This window comes from Harmonia axyridis, chromosome 4 (assembly GCF_914767665.1).
Source record: "Harmonia axyridis chromosome 4, icHarAxyr1.1, whole genome shotgun sequence".
Taxonomy (NCBI): domain Eukaryota; kingdom Metazoa; phylum Arthropoda; class Insecta; order Coleoptera; family Coccinellidae; genus Harmonia; species Harmonia axyridis.
In genome coordinates, this window is record NC_059504.1 from 23908080 (window position 1) to 23925498 (window position 17419).

A 17419-nucleotide genomic window follows, 5' to 3' on the forward strand; every position below is an offset into this window, starting at 1 on the left:
ACATAAGAAAAAACTCTAAATATAGGTATGAAGAGAATATGCATAATAAGATTATAATTAATAACTATTGTTTCTCCAAAATTCTCAGATTCATGCATGATGCTCAAAGACAACCAATACATATACAATACCTATTTTCAGACAAATGCTCAATTTCTAATTTTTTGGTTCAAAGTTAAATATGATCTACCGGATTTCAAGTGAATTATCTCCGAAACTAAGTCTCTGGAAACAAAACAAGTTACTGTACTATTCACGTCCATGTTTAAAATTGAGTAGTTTATCACAGGAATTTGTTTTTAATCTATTGACTGACATACGTCGAAACCGTTTGTTTATTCTTCACTTTGGCTAACTATTTTGAATATATTTTATTAATTGTATGATAAGCCTTGAAAAAGGAACGAGACGTTCCTAAACATTGGCAAAATCATAGTTGATCATTTATTATTTCTGTCCAAGTTCCTGTGCTAAATTACTCAAAACAAGTTACTTTTTTGAAAGGCCTGCATTTATCACTAGGTTATGGCCAGTAACTCATGTTACACCCTATACAGGGTGTTCCTAAATTGAACGTACAAACGAAAAGGGGAGATTCCTTAAGTGAGTTTAAGAAAAAAAGTCCCATATACATGGGGTCGCAAATGTTTCGTTTTCGAGATACAGAGTGTTGAAGTTTGAATTTTTTTCAAGTTTTTTTCTCATAGTATCTACACTTCACAAGATATTCAACTGAAATTTGGCATAGATATTACATTTGAGAGTTCTTACCACGTGACATGGCAATTTCGATAGAAGATCTACAGGGTGATATTTTTTCTGGAACACTGCCACCTGTTCTTCTGCAGAACTTTTTTTTGGTGAGCAACTGTTAATTTGAAAAAACGTAAAAAGAAGCTTTGTTCTTATACTAAACTTTTCGGTCTCTTGTAGTTTTGTCGTATCTACCAACGATTTCGAGAAAAAAAATTTTGAACGATTCTCTCGAAATTCTCGTAACTATGATAGGAAGGCCAGTTTGTAATCAGAGGTGAATGAATTCAGGCCAGTTTTGACACATCAAATTATTTAAATTGCCATGTCAATTGGTGAGAACTCTCAAATGTAATATCTATGCCAAATTTCAGTTGAATATCTTGTGAAGTGTAGATACTATGAGAAGAAAACTTGAAAAAAATTCAAACTTCAACACTCTGTATCTCGAAAACGAAACGTTTGCGACCCCATGTTTATGGGACTTTTTTTTCTTAAACTCACTTAAGGAATCTCCCCTTTTCGTTTGTACGTTCAATTTAGGAACACCCTGTATAATATAAAAATCAGTTATTGATACCCATTTCTAAGTTTGTTTATAGATGTCAGCACACACATAGCGGTAACGTCTGACTGGTCTGATGGGTCTGACGTCGATTCTAAACCGAACTCATCCTTGGATTTTGGTAGACTTGCCAATTGTCATTTGTCAATGTTGACAATGTTTACATACCTTAACCATAACCTTTGTTTGATTCTGAATTAAAAACTTCACATATAAATGAATAAAAATAATTTTGTTTTAGACTGAAAATTTGTGGAATAATGACAAATGTATTCAAATATATCAATAGGATATCAGCTCAAAGAAATCTTATCTTAATACAAAGGTACAATGCAACTGCTATTTCGGTAAAAAAAGGGAAGAATGAAGATGAATATGAAAAGGCTGAAACAGTTCGTAATATTGAAAGCTTATTGAAAATAAATATCAAAACGGCATTGAAAGTTGTAAATGGTAATAGAGAATTAATCTCTAAACCTCCATCACAGTTGAGTGGGAATTTAAAAATATTACTAAAGAATCGTATCAACATTTCAACTGTTTTGAGGTATCCCTATTTATTAGGGATTTCACATTTAGAAGAGAACATCTGCAAATTGAAACAATTACCTCATGAGCTCAATGTAACCATAGTCTTGGCAGGTTTACCCAAACACATGATTGATAATGTTTTGAATGACATTAGTGGAGATCGAATATCTCAATTGTCGGAACTCTTTCAGGTGAGTGTTTTACTGATGAATCATTTTTGATAAATTTTTCTGAAAATGTTGATATTTTTTGTACTCATATGAAATGGAAAGTTCCTGCTGTACTTTTAGTTCAGTCACCATAGGGATAAGAACTGTATATGTACCTCAAAGCAAAATGAAAGTAAGTTCATTCAATACTCAATGGTATTTAAGTTATAACCAATACACCTATAAATTCAAGTTGGACGAGTATGAGCTTCAATGGCTTGTATTGAAACAAATCTCAATCTCTGAAATAGACTTGAAGTATTTCTGCGTCTTAGCAGAGCAAAAAAAAATCTGGAAGGAATAACACGATTGCTAATTGATATAAAACATTTTTTTGAAAGAGCATCTTGAAATTGACCAAAAATTTTGAAAGGGGCTTTTCCATCAACTTTTTATAATTTCTGATTCTTTAGATTCAATACAATTCAATGAATGAAGGAAACATTATTGTTCACTAAACAGGAAATGACTTAGAATGTTATGTCCCTACATCTATGTTTGGGATGTAGAAACATTTGTGGTTATAATTAATGAATTATTCATTAATTGTTATACAGCACGGTTCACAGTTTGAAAGGGTTATAATTTTTGATAAGAGCACCATAGTTCTGAAACTTTTGCATAATATTCCTTATATCCTCAAGTATTTTTGGAATTATGAGATTAGCTTATAGTTACAAGTTTTTTTATATTTAATCAATTTTATTATGTATGGGGGCAGTAAATGAAAGAAGGGATGTCTCTTGATAGTTGGAGTATCTTTCTTGATGGTTTCTGGTAGACGATTGTTGAATACTTCAATATAATCTTCATCAATATGTGTATTTTCATATTGTTCTAGGAACATATTAATTTCTTCATTGACCTTTTCCATGTTGGTCATTTTATAGTTATAAGCGGTTTCTTCTCTTATCACTTCAGGTTCTATGTTCATCTTGAAGTTGATTACCATTGCAAGATGGTCAGATCCAAGATCGGGAGTCAGCTCAATTTTCCATATGTTTTTTAATGTTTGTTGTATAGACTATAGAGTATCAAATCCGAAGTACTGTCTGCATTTCTACTCATGAAAAATGTCGGTTCTGTATCAGCTTTGCTGAATTGGCTATTCCTTAGAAAGTTGTTGATTTGTCTCTTTTTTGTAGTTGTGTTGGCATTAAAATCTCCAATAATAACTGCGTAATTATACAATGCCTTGGTGAAAACTGTCTCTTCGAGTGAACAAAATGGATGGAAGTATACCAAAAAATTTGCAACTTTTTGTTCTTGAATGTAATTGAGAAATGTATTACTTCATTACTAGGATTATTCATGGATGGTGCATTTTCTTTACTAAATTTCAGCGCTGGATGACATTGTACTATACTTCCTCCTGGTATTTTGCACAGTATAGCCAATTTTTTTGATTGTTTTCCAGTTTCAGTATTCAATAGCGTGTGATTGATTGATTTTTGCTTCAACAAACATGGCACATGTAATATCGTTATTTTCAATGTTATTATTCACAATATGTTTTTTTGGTATGTACCTGTTATTGTAGAGGATCCTAATTGTTGATGTGAATTTGCCTGTTAATATTGTTGTTAATTGGTTCTGTTGGAGAAGGTTCTTCAGGGTCTTTAAGATCGAACATCAGTATATAAAATCTGTTTCCCTAAAAGATAACTGTTGTGTCTATATTGAATTGACTGATGAATCTCTTTTTTAATTTGACTATTAGTTCATTTCTGTTGATGTTCTTTGGGTTGTTTATCTTGCGATTGTAAGTGTTTATTATTTCATTGTGTATAGTTACTTGGGCATGGATACGGCTTGTCGTTTTAGTTTTAGTTCTTCTATTTCTCTTGTTTTTTTGTTGAGTGGTTTAACAAACTTGTTTGGAATACCTTCTATTGGTTTTTTTAGGGTGCTTTGGACATTTAATTGACCATGCTATGTGGTCCTCTGCACCACAAGATAGGCATTTAGAGCATTATTAGTTTTGCATTGGGACATTTTATGTGGTCCTTGACATTTTGAGCATTTTGGTAAACTTTTGCAAGATTCAGTTTTGTGATCGAATTGTAAGCATTTGTTGCAAGGAATTGGAGTTGGATCTGGAGGGTGGCTGGGATATACTAGATAGTGCTGGTTCATGAAGAAAAATTCATTATTTAGAAGTGCCTCAAATGATTCAATTTCGCCAGTGATAATTCTTATATATCTAGTAGGTTTCGAGAGAGATCTTGAGATTATTCTTTTGCAGTATCAATGTTGAATTTTGAGGAATTGGAGATGTTGACTAATATCTTCATCTTTGATGCTTGTCTCTACATTTGATACAACTACCGAATATGTCTGCTGAGGTTCTCTTTTGGTGTTTGTTATTTTCTGTGCATTTGTTTCTTTGTAGCTGAGAATTTTTTTTTCATTTTTGAGCTCAGTGAGAGCTTGTTCCAATTAAGTTTTATCATTGTTTGATTTTAGGATGAAACCTAGTTTTGTTTTAATGATTATATCTCGGGACGACGGAAATTTCATATTCCAAATAGTTGACATTTGTATTCTGTCCATTTTAACATTTTCAGTATTTATGTAAAATAAATTTGCATATTCAATCTTTTTTAACTCATTCATCTAGCAGAGAAGTTTCTGTTCATTATTTCCATAGGGAAATATACTTTAGTTTTCATTGCTTGTTGTTGTGTATTTTTTGTTGTTGTATTATCATATGATGTTCGTCCATTATCTTCCTTATCAGTTTCTACTAGATCAGGAACAGTTTGATTATGTGTTGTATTTATTGATGTTTGGGATTGATTGGAAACAGATGCTGATTGTTAATCGTTTTCTCTTTGTGCGTTCATTTTGTTGGGTTTATCAAAAGTTGTGGTGGTTTGAAAACTATATCAGGGGATTTATTTTCGTTTTTCTTTTTTGTGGATGAAGTATTATTTTTCTTCCTTTTTTTTTCTTAGTTGTTTCTTGAGGAGGAGGATCCTTTTGTTTTTCTTCTCCTGAAGAGTTATAGGTAGAAGTGTCGCCGACTTGAGACATTTCCGATTCGTAGAAAAATTCAAATTCCGCGGCGCTGGCCGTAATTCTTTTAGCAATTTTGATTCAACGTATTATTATTATTATTTAATATGGAAATAATTTTATCTATTTTCGTCAACACAGCGCACCTAACGCACATCTGTTCTTTATCGCGGACGACGTCGAACTGTCTCATAAGAAATCCATAAGATAATTTAAATTTTCGACAAGAAAGTTTTTTTTATGTGTCCAAGATAAGATAACACTTAGATAACATATTTTTCAGATTCTAGAGAAAAATTAATAGTGCTCGATGGTCTTAGTTACATGATTTGATTGCTTTCATGAGGAGATAATCGAGTTTATTTTCCATAAACGTTACATCGGAAAATAATTTTTTTAAGGTTTTAATCAAATTGTAAGCTGCTATTTGCATAATACTAAATTATTTACTGTTTTAAACTCGCCAACAAACATTAATTAATTTTTTTTCAAATTTATTATTTGAATACTTTTCATCAACGATCTCTTTTATATTGGACGACGATCTACCACAGGTTCTTACGACGTGTTGAAGCATTTTTTGATACTTGAGCATTGCTCTTATATCTCCACGGTGTTAAGTCTTCCAGAGGCTGCTTCCTTACTTTACACTTGGTCAAATCAGTGCTTTGTTCTTCAAATACCATGCGTTCGACTTTACTACAAGTAGTAGTTAAAAGGATTTGAGTCTGCGGATCTTGGTGCCAACTCAACTGTAATCCGAGGATAAGAATCAGCCCAATGAACATTATTGTGTAGAATTTTCTTATGTTTCTAGAGGTTCGCCTTGTTACCGGTGGACCACTCGAGCAAAGCTTTTCTATCCCGTCTTCTTTAATCCAAGACTTCTAATCTCGGTAGAGAGTCTTAGGCCCAGTTTCACCAAATGCTTTAATCTTGACTTGGCTCTAAGTGAGGCCTTAGATCACGATTAATGTAATGTAGCGTTTCACCACATTCCAAAGCGCCATTTAATCGACCAATCGCGATTTAGCACTAATCGGCCATTTTTGGAGGATTACAACCTTTCAAGTTGAGATTAATAATTATTTATCAGTATGGAACTCTTGTCTATGTAATTATTTTTCCGGAAATTTCTAATTTTTGGGTCAATTTTATCAAAATATGACTATATGTATAGGCTCAATATTTCCAATTTAAAATAGGTACACGTAAACTTTGTTTTTGTGTTTTATGAAATTTATTGCAAAGAATAATTTATTGATATGTTTGATTGAAATATTATTTAAGAAGCAGTTAAACTTGTTAATAAAAATAAATATGTTAATAAAATTACTTATATAGTTTTTTTTCCACAATATGTGGTTTTGTGAAATGGGATAATTTCTTTTTAACTTCTGCAAGTTTCCGACATTTCGAAGCACATCACTCGACATTTTCGGCAAAAATTAACTTTGTTTTTTGTTTACAAGATGACAAATGTTTTGAAATGTTATGAGTTATGAATGAATGACACCTGACACCTAGCGCCAATGGTGGTCATCACTGCTAATACGATACAGAACACTATATAACTTTTTGTTCACAACGTTGCCAAATGGTTTGACTATTTAAACGCGATTTGGTTAATCGCGATCATCTTCGGACGGGTTGATGCATGGTGAAACAGAAAACACTGTTAAGCCTGCTTTAGTAACAAGCGGAGTTTAATCAATCTGGGATCAAGTGCTGTTTGGTGAAACTGGGCCTTAGCGTCAGGTCTTATCACATGCAGTCTTAGAAGCTCACGTTGGGTTTGAGTAGGTTGAATAGGTGACTCAATTAATTTAACGATCATATGTGGTTACTGGCACAAACACAGGTTCGATGTCGAACCTGTGTTTGTGCCATTTGCACCGCCCAATAGGTTCTCAAGCGATTTTTTTCTTGATAGTCGAGTAGTGTGGGTTATTTTTTGATGATCGAGTATTCAAGCGAATTTCAACTTTAATGGAATACACTCCTAAGAAGTGTTCAATACAAAAGCATGAAAATGATTTTCCAATGTAATGTATATGGAAACTTTATGCTCGATTACCTCCCCTTAGAAGCGAACAAATCATTTATACTAGGTGAGTCATAACTGTGAACCGAGCTTTCTGGGGGTGATAGTACATTGAAAAATAAGTATAGTTCGATGAATAAATTCATGACCCAAAATGCATATTAAGGGAGATATATCCTTCGAAAGTTGATAAAATTAAAAAAAAATCTCCGCATAACTTCTCAACGGTGAATGCCACCAGATTGAAATTTCGGGCATAAATGTATGTTGTCAAAATACATTTTATTATTACGCTCTCACATTCCTCATATTGTTGTAAAGGATGTTTTTAGAGGGTGACTCATGATTATTTGGGGAATTTGGGACAAAAAAATCACGAAAATTTTTTTTCAGAATTCTTCACCTTTTCTGAATTGAGCACTCAAAAATACTCAGGAGTCTAATATGACCAAAAATCGTAACTTTAAAGGTTATACATAACTGACCACACTGAAAAGAATATTGCTCAGAAATGACGTTGAACACCATGTAGGTTCGAAATCGAAAATGATCCTTCTGGTGTCATCTACAATGTTTGTCCAGTTTATGATGAAACACCTTGTATAGAGGGTGATTCACCGCTATGTTCTGGAAATACGTAGTATTATTATTATTATTCTCGAAAAAACTTTCTCAGAAATATACAAAAGAGTGAGTCCTCGTCGCCACCATTTCTTCATAAGAATCCCATTGACTCATGAACCATTGAGTTTTTAACCATTGTTTGGCATATTGCTGAAATTGTCATCAACAAATAAGGAAGTAGTGGTCTGTTTTTGGTATAAACGGAAGTTGTACAGATATGAAAATATTTAAGGGAGAAGACAATGATATTTCTCCCTAAAATTGCATGCCCATGCAAATTTTCAGCACAAAATTATGATTAAGTTTTCCATAAACCTATAATAGGTCTCGCGATGAATCACCGTATATATATATACAGGGTGAGTCAAAAATGTGTACCTAGAATTGTTCATGATCTGCTAAAATATCGTTTTTCATGAATCTCGCGATGAATGAATCTACCGTCATGTGACTACAAGAACCCAAATATTTCGAAAACGGTTCAGTCTTTTGTATTTGGATAAGAGTTCCTTTTCCATGTAACTTTCTTCGCTCCATCGAATGCTTATATTTTTTCACCAATAGAACGATAGAAATTGTCCCAAAAAAATCATGAGTCACCCTCTAACACCCTTTATAACGATATCAGAAATGTGGAAGTGTAATAAAAAAATGTATTTTTTGATTTGATCAACTTTGGATGTATATATCTCCCTTGATATGTATTTTGTGGCATAAGTTTATTCATCAAACTAAACTTATTTTTCAATGTACTATCACCCCCAGAAAGCTCGGTACACATTTTTGACTCTCCCTGTTTATACTTTCAATTCAAATTTTAGTTTACATCGAAGATTTCAGAATGAATACCAAATCTTCAATCCAAATAAAAATTCATTTTGAAAATCATCAAATTTTTTAAACACTTACAATGAAGTGAACATTTTCGAAAAATACTAAATGTTTTTTTGTGAAAATTTGTGATCTCTTTCAGATTCCCCCAAAATTAACTTGTGAATTATTGTACAAGAAAAACTTTCTAGTTACTAAAAGCTTGGATTCATTGAAGGAAAATTCAAAGTTTGTAAAAGGTAAGTTTTTAGAAAATTTTTAAATTGATGTTGCGGAAGGCATTGTTTTAGAGTTCGGAATTTCACTCGAACATTTGAGAAACGATCCCTGGGTCTTGAATTATAGCAGAGAAGGAATCATGCACAGAATAGAGTACATCAGAGAGACCGATGTTCAGCCTTCGCGTCCAAAACCATGGATGCTTAGATCTCCAATTGATGTAATTGAAAAGTAAGATTGAAATTTATTCTAAGTGTCCATTCGCACCTAATCATTAGTGAAACTAGTACAGGTGTCCCTAATTCGATGCGTACTGAAAGCATCTCGGGAACGAAAAGACTTAAGGAAAAAATCTTCAATGAACCCCGATCTCTATTTTCGAAATGTGTAATAATATTCTTGAGTAACTTCTGCACCTTAGTTAGAATAATATATATTTAGTTATTGGGTATAGGTGACCAAATTTATTCCAGTGAAATACTCTTTATTTTTATTCAGCAATGACGACGTTGCGGCTATTGTTTTTAGCCATTCTCAAGTCTAAAAATAGTAATTTACGTAACAAGTCCGGAAAATAGGGTTGTTTTGGACGAATAGACAAAATTCCAGGACGAGCGTAAGCGAGTCCTGGAAGTCTGTGAGTCCAAAAAAACCATTTTCGGGCGTGTTTCGTACAATATTTTTTCGGCAACCATGTAAAATAACACTATCGCTGCTGCTTTCCATATTTTATTGCGATTGCGATCAAAAAACATGCAAATTTTTGACAACTAATTTCATATGAACTGTCACCCGTTATCTCGGTTGCTATGGATTCTATGATTCTTTTCCGGCCTAGTCCGGGAAGTACGTACTTTCCGGACTAGGCCGGGAAATGCTACTTTCTCAGAGAAAAAGCGTCCGGGAAGTGAGCACTTCCCGGACGGTTGCCGAAAAAAGATGTTTTTGCATCTCAGAGATTATGAATACGAATAATAATAACGATGGTGCTTATTCTGTTGTAGAAATACTTATTTCATAATGGTGAGAGAATTCTCTAGTTTCCTGTCTTGTGATCTGTTGTTTGTGATAGTGTTCCAAAGTCTGATTTTTTTGTGTTTTTGAAGAGTATTTAAATTTGTATAGTATTTATTGTAGGGTCTGCTTTTTTTGTGTTTTAAAGAGTATTTGAAATATTGTAGTATTTATTGTAAGATCTGAAGTAGGATAATTTTTTTGGACTTGAGAATGGCTAAAAATAATACCCGAAACGTCGTCATTGCTGAATAAAAATAAAGAGTATTTCACTGGAATAAATTTGGTCACATACACCCAATAACTCAATTTATATTATTTGTGTAATAAGATAACAGAAAGCGGATTGATTCGTTTTCAAGTTCCAGGACTTTTCTGAAAAGTGGCCGTTTCAAATATATCCCTTTATCTTGATTTCTGTTAGAGATATTCGAAAAATTCCTAAATGTTTTTTTCAATAATTTTTATGGTTTATATGATACTCATAACAGAATATTTTAATTAATTACCGATTCAGAGATAAAGAAGAAAATTTGTGTTTCTTAAATGAGATACCCTATATTTTTCAAGTTTCAAGTTTTTTAGTCGCTGATTCGTCGTAAATACTCCCGTTATCGATTGTTCAAGAATGTGATTCATTTCAAAGATACATATTCAGTGTTTCGACTTTTTTTTAGGGGATGACTCATTATATAAACATTTTTAATTTGTTTCGTTTCGAGTTTTAATTCATTTTGTGTCCATTGTATAATTGTAATCAGGTCATATACAAATTCATTTTCTCAGAAGAAAAATATTTGTCAACAAAATTCTGAAACAGTTCAATTTTGTTTCACTTTTACCAAATTTTTATGCATTTTTGAAGGATTTTTGTTGCACCTATCAACCCTCTAAATTTTTTGAATAGAGAAAGTGGGTCATGTGGTAAGGTCTTTCTATGTTCTTTACAGGCGTGCAGAAATTTTCAAGAAAAAATTTTTTTTTTGAAAAATTACTTAGTTCAAAGAGTTTTTCAGTATGTGCACTTTGTCATGGCTCATTTACTCTGAGACGATGGTACCTGATGAAATTTGTCACCGAATGAAAGTCTACCATTACAGTTTTGTTCATGCACAACTTTCAACCCCCTCAAGTGAAAAATTAGAATGTGTGAAACACATAGGTATTTTATTAGAGGAGAAAAAAATGGAGTGACATATGAATTTATTTCGGCATTGAAGTACCACCCAGAGAATCATTGTGCATTACAAGATATAAGTTAAATTAAATGTTCAAAATGACCACTATCGTTCTGGATGCAATAATCAAAGCGCTTGACACCTTCTTCCTGTACCTTCTGGAGAGTTTCTAGACTTATTCTACCTATCTCGAACCTTATTCGGTTTTTCAAATTTTCGGGCCTATTAATGTACACTTTCGATTTTAGGTAGCCCCATAAGAAAAAATCGAGCAGTGTCAGATCTGGAGACCTGGCTGTCCACTCTATGAGACCGCGTCTTCCCATCCATCTCTCAGGAAACGCATTGTCCAGGAACTCGTGCACAGGACGCGAATAGTGCGCAGGTGCTCCATCTTGTTGAAACCATATAATTTGGAATGTTTTGGTCATTTTCATTCGGAAAAATATCAGAATTGAAGCTCAGTGTTTCACACATTCTAATTTTTCACGTGAGGGTGTTGAAAGTTGTGAATGAACAAAACTGTAATGGTCGACTTTCATTCGGTGACAAATTTCATCAGGTACCATCGTCTCAAAGTAAATGAGCCATGACAAAGCGCACATACTGAAGACCTCTTTGAACTAACCAATTTCTCAAAAAAAATTTTTTTTTTGTAAATTTCTGCACTCCTGTAAAGAAGATAGAAAGACCTTAAAACATGACCCACATTCCCTATTCAAAAATTTTAGAGGATTGATGGGGATGACACAGGGTTCAACGAAAATCCTTCAAAAAAGCATAAAAATTTGGTAAAAGTGAAACAAAAATTGACCTGTTTCAGGATTTTGTTGCCAAATATTTTTCTTCTGAGAAAATGAATTTGTTCCTTAATTTCGACGCGCACTGTATAGGGTGTCTTATTTAATTAGTTAAATGATCTGTAATAAGTACCATATAAACCATAAAAATTACTGAAAAAAACGTTCTGGAATTTTTTGAATATCTCTAAGAGAAACCAAGATACAGCGAAATATTTGAAACTGCCATTTTTAAGAAACGCCCTGTAACTTGAGAACGAATCAAGATATCTTTGATCTGTTTTATTTTATCTTATTATTTCGAAAAAAGAGATCAGGGGGCTTTGAAGATTTTTCCTCAAAGTCTAATAGTTCTCGATATGCTTTCAGTGAGCATCGAATTTGAGACACCCTGAACTCGATTAACCCTTATTAAGTCACATGCCCTGAAAACGGAATTATGCGATCCTTTTAACACAATGTCATTCATAATTTTTTTAGAATAACTTTTTGATTCTTTCGAATTTTCTAAGATACTGTGTTATCTAATAGAACAATCATCGTCGAATTTATATTCAATTGTTATTGTGTTTCTTTAGAAAATGTTTTACAATTTTGAAATTTGATTTGAGATTCACAATATGCATGTTTTCTATCAATGGATGTTATGATTTTTGAACGATTGTGTCTTTACCTCAAAAATCGACTTTTTCGATTTCCTTGCTTATAATTTCAATTTTCATCTCACATTTCACAATTTAAAACAGATGATTTGCTGTTATTAGTAAGATGATCTGGAATTTTTATAATTCGAAGATTTTGTTATTTATTAATCTTTCGGTAGGATTGCGTTTTTTCAACTTGGTTTTCATTTTATCGCGTTATTCAGTATTATGCATTCGATGCACTACAATTCAAATATACAGGGTTAGAACTATTTAGAAGGGCACTACAAGAATATCGAAAACTGTTAGAGATACAGGGTGGTTTGATTTAAAAAAAAAGTTGCGTTATTTAGGAATAAGTGTGTTTGTGTTAACAGATCCAAAATATCTCCAATGGTTCCCCAGATATCTCGAAAAAACTGAAAACCGAGTTTTTCTTTTTTTCTGTATAACTAGTTTGTTTCTGGAGATAACTTCACGAAATTTGGTTTGTAGCCATCATCCAATATAGAGATTCAAACGGTGTAGCAGATTTTTTCTGTTTTCCATTGTTTCAGAGACGCGATAGTCAATTTTTCTTCTAATGGACGCCATATTGGTTTTCCTTATGAGGTGATAAAGGTAAAAATTACGAATTTAGCAATGTATCACACTCTACAAAAATAGTCTAGGTACGCAAATTTGAAGAGTTGTTATGTGAAATCATCACTTGATTATCGCGTCTTTGAAACAATGGGAAACAGAAAAAATCTGAAGACACCATTAGTATCTCTATATTCGATAATGGCTATAAAACAAATTTCGTGATGTTATCTCCAAAAACAAATGAGTTATACAGAAAAAAAAATATCGATTTTCAGTTTTTTCGAGATATCTTGGGAACCAATGGAGATATTTCGGACCTGTTCACACCAACACACTCATCCCTAAATAACGCAACTTTTTTGTAATTCAAGCCACCCTGTCTTTCTAACGGTTTTAGATATCCCTGTAGTGGCCCTCTAAATAGTTATAACCCTGTATATGCTGGGTGATTCATTGTTAAATGGGCGGAAGCTAAGGGAAGATAGAGGACACTGAGGTCCTCTAGAATAACCTATATTTGAAGGGTCTATCTTTCTTTATAATCAAGATACAGAGCGTTTTATTTATTTTGTCGATTTCTTCAATTACCCGTAACTTTCGAACCACCCTAAATATTTTCATGATATTTGGTACGTACTTTTATTCTTTACAATAACTACATCCTACCGACATAGCAACTGCATTTTTTTCAAGTTCGGACAGGCAAAATTGATAAATGAAATTCAATCCTAACAAAACACCGGTATATCGAAATTTCTTGAATCTGGTAGGATATTCGAATGAAGGAAAAAAAAACTAATGGGAGCTAGGTAATTTCTCCAACTCGCGCATGCCAGACAAAACAGTAAACAAAATTTCAGAAAAATTGAATTTTATTCGGTATTTATTAATTATACCTTGCCTACCACCCTAATTGAAAGGGGGATGGAATGTATTTCACAAAGATGAAAAACAACACTTCGAATCACGTGGAAATTGTTTACACATTCAACATATAGAAAATTCCTACGATTTTGCATTCGAAACTAGATATCTGATAAATGCTAAATGTTTTCAGCGGAACAAATGTTTTTAATCCCATTTAGTTTTCAAAGCTTTGCATGCCTTACCGCCCTTTGTATCTTGTGGTATGATGCTAATCTATCATCGATCGTACGCTGTGTCTTGTGAATGTGAAAATCAGATATATTACTTGCGCATTGTTCATCGGCTTCGAAGAAAAACAGGAGATACCTACAGCGTAAAAAAAACAAGAGGTAAATACACACATAGACATATATTATTTTGTTTCATTCGATTTGACTTTTCTGCTGAAGCAGGCGCGTGAAGTATTATTATTATGAATTTATTGTAAGTAAAAATGCTTTCTGGGGCGTTTCAAAAAATGTTTGCACTTTTATTGTCTAATATGTAATTTTAATATAGAATCCCGCAGATCTCGCATGGAAAATCCCGCAATTTTGATCCCGCAGAATTTCAGAGGGATCCCGCATTTGCGGGATTGAATTCCCTATATGTAACGATTCGGAAAATTTCCTTTCAAGAAATTGGTCACAATGGCCTTGAAATTAAGTGGAACCCCATCGTTTTGAAAATACATGCCTCCGACATCAACAGCTGCGTCAAACAAAACAAAATATTTTGAAATATTTTGAAGAAGGTCCAAATAAACTTTACCACTTAAAAAGGGTTGTAACACGGACCAACCAAGCTATTATTATAAACACCACGCCAAACATTTAATGAAAACCTGGGAAAGGGCCTATTTTGTAGCAAAAGGATTTGGTTTGGCGCATGTGATTTTTTAAAATTATCAATATTACACTGGTAGATTGTGACTCATTGATTAATAAACATCCGTATAAAATTCTTGGATTTCGCAAAAACCAACTAAAAACCAGTCGAGCGATTTCATCGCCCAACTCTAATTTCTTAACTTTTCGTATTACTACTAGATTTATTGAGTATTGAAATCGCATGCGGAAGATAGAGAAATACCTTGCTCCCTTTAGTTTTTTCTCCTTTATTCGAATATTTATCAAATTTTTCTAGGCTAGACTTCAAAATTCAGTTGCTATGGCTGTATACGGAAGTTGTTGCAGAGAATAAAAGTCCAAATATCATGAAATTATATAGGATGGTTCGAAAGTGATGGATAATTGAAGAAATTGACAAAATAAATAAAACACTCCGTATCTTGATTATAAAGAGCGACAGACCCTACAAATATAGGTTATTCTGACTCGCTTCAGTGTCCCCTATCTACCCTTAGCTTCCTCCCATTTACCAATGGATCACCCTGTATAGGAAATAATACAGGAGCCTGCTTTCCAACGAAATTGTAAAAATGTCTGGTTCGGCAGCTATGGAAGCGCAACGCACTATTTTGTTGGACCTTGTATATTAATTGGATCGTCTTGAATACTCGTATAATTTGAATAGTTGAGTAGCAGGAGTACTAGTATTTCTACACATCTTAGACGCGAGTGACGAGTTCGCAATTTTTTCACTCCTTCAACTAATTATATTATAACTATGTTTATAGCAGTTTTTTGACGAAACATTTATATCTCTTTTTCAGCCATTTCCAGAAAAGACAAGATAATAGACAAATTTTAGGAAATGCTTCTCTAACTGAATATCTTTCTGAGAGATTGGGATGCACAGAGGAGCAAGCCAAATATATGGTTTTAAAGATACCAGCTTTAAGGACCAAGAACCTTAGGAAAGTTTCAGATATTATAACTTTACTATATAATAAAGGCTTCCAACCTCATCATATTTATAGAATTCCAAAAATTTTGGTTCATAGTATTGAAACAACTAAAAAAAGGTTAGAACAAATTGAAAAGTCAGGTATCAAAATGGATAGTTTATATATGCTGACTAAAAGTCATAAACAATTTACACATCATTTCGAAACGATGGTAAAAATGAAAAAAGGAAATCTTGAATCACAAAGTCCAAATAAAGACGACCAATAAAAATTTCATTTGTTTTTCTGGCAATGACAACCCTTAGTCCAGCGTCTAGATCAATCAACTTCTGTTATGCATATACTTTTCCGCGCTCTGAATTACAGCAGTTTCGCTAGATTTGAGTTTTGTTATTGGAATTTTTCGTGGGAATGGTGCTTCTTCTGTTCCGTTGATGTTATTTGAGTGTTGTATATTTCGATCGCTTCTATATTCATTCTTGATATATGATTCATGTATAGTCAAATTATTTCAGTCCTTATTTATTTATTTTGATTCAAAAATTAGAGTTCGATTGCTCAAAAGAATTCCCTCGTTATTGAAATAATGAAATTCTGTTTTATATTTACAGTGAATGTAATAGTATTCAGATTAGTAGGTAACTACTTTATTTTTTCATTTATTGGATACAATAGAAAATGAAGTTCATGAAATAGCTATCAAAAATAAAGAAACGGGTTTTTTGAGACGTTTATATAAGTGTGTGGAATAAAATGGCCATCACATTGGTTATTTACTCTCCTCATTTTTTCATTCTGAAAAATATGAATATTCACTTGTATACTAATCCATTTGTTTCCCATCATGACGAAAATAAATCAACTTGTAATGCTAAGAAGACTTAGAATTAGTCATACACGATGTACCCACTCATACTTACTGAAGAAAGAACCCCCACCACAGTGCACTTCATGTGATGTCCAAGTAACCGTCAAGCATATAATAACAGAATGCCCGCTTTATGAAAACCAAAGGAAATCCTGTGTACTTAGCTCCAAAATGGAAGATGCTCTTAACATCAACACACCAGAGGCTTTCAACACAATATTATTTGTTAGAAAAATTGGTATCAACATATAACAGTACAATATGTTAACTAAACTTTGTAAATTTTATTGTACCAAAATCGCCAATGACCCAGGTGTCGAGCGAACATTTATAAATAAATGAATATTTGTTTTTTTTACTACTTCTGTCAAAAAAATTTGTAGCAAGAAAATAAAATTTGATTTTGGACAGTTCTTCGATTTTGGTTTTTATTCTCTGGGAAATATTACATTTGGTGGCCGTGGCAGGACTTGGTACCAGTGTTGAAGATGAACAAGGCAAAGAAAGCAAGAACGGTTCATTGAAAATCTTCCACCAAGCAGTACAAGAATATCATTGATATGCGTAGTAATAAAAAGTGTGAGAGAACTGAAAGAAGCTTTCCGAGTTTCATCTATGCAGAAGACTTATGACCTTATAATGGCCTAAGTTGAAAATGAAGAGATCCAGAGAAATTAGAAGAAAAATCATAGATAACAAAAGGAATACTTCCACAGCTGCTGAGCTTTGAAAAACAAGTAAAAATGTATCATTTTGTATTTTCTGTAATGTTAGGTACAAACCACAAAATTTTGAATGTTGGAATTCGCGAAACATGTCG

At 32.9% G+C, this 17419-nt stretch overlaps 1 protein-coding gene across 1 annotated transcript; it reads left to right on the forward strand.

Annotated features, from left to right (window-relative positions):
- The first annotated feature begins 1454 nt into the window (after window positions 1-1454).
- LOC123678159 (transcription termination factor, mitochondrial) lies at window positions 1455-16002 on the forward strand. The gene is made up of 4 exons (XM_045615012.1): window positions 1455-2040; window positions 8718-8814; window positions 8866-9025; window positions 15597-16002. The coding sequence occupies exons 1-4, from the start codon at window positions 1579-1581 to the stop codon at window positions 15997-15999; spliced, it is 1122 nt and encodes a 373-aa protein (XP_045470968.1). The 5' UTR covers window positions 1455-1578; the 3' UTR covers window positions 16000-16002.
- Window positions 16003-17419: the final 1417 nt, after the last annotated feature.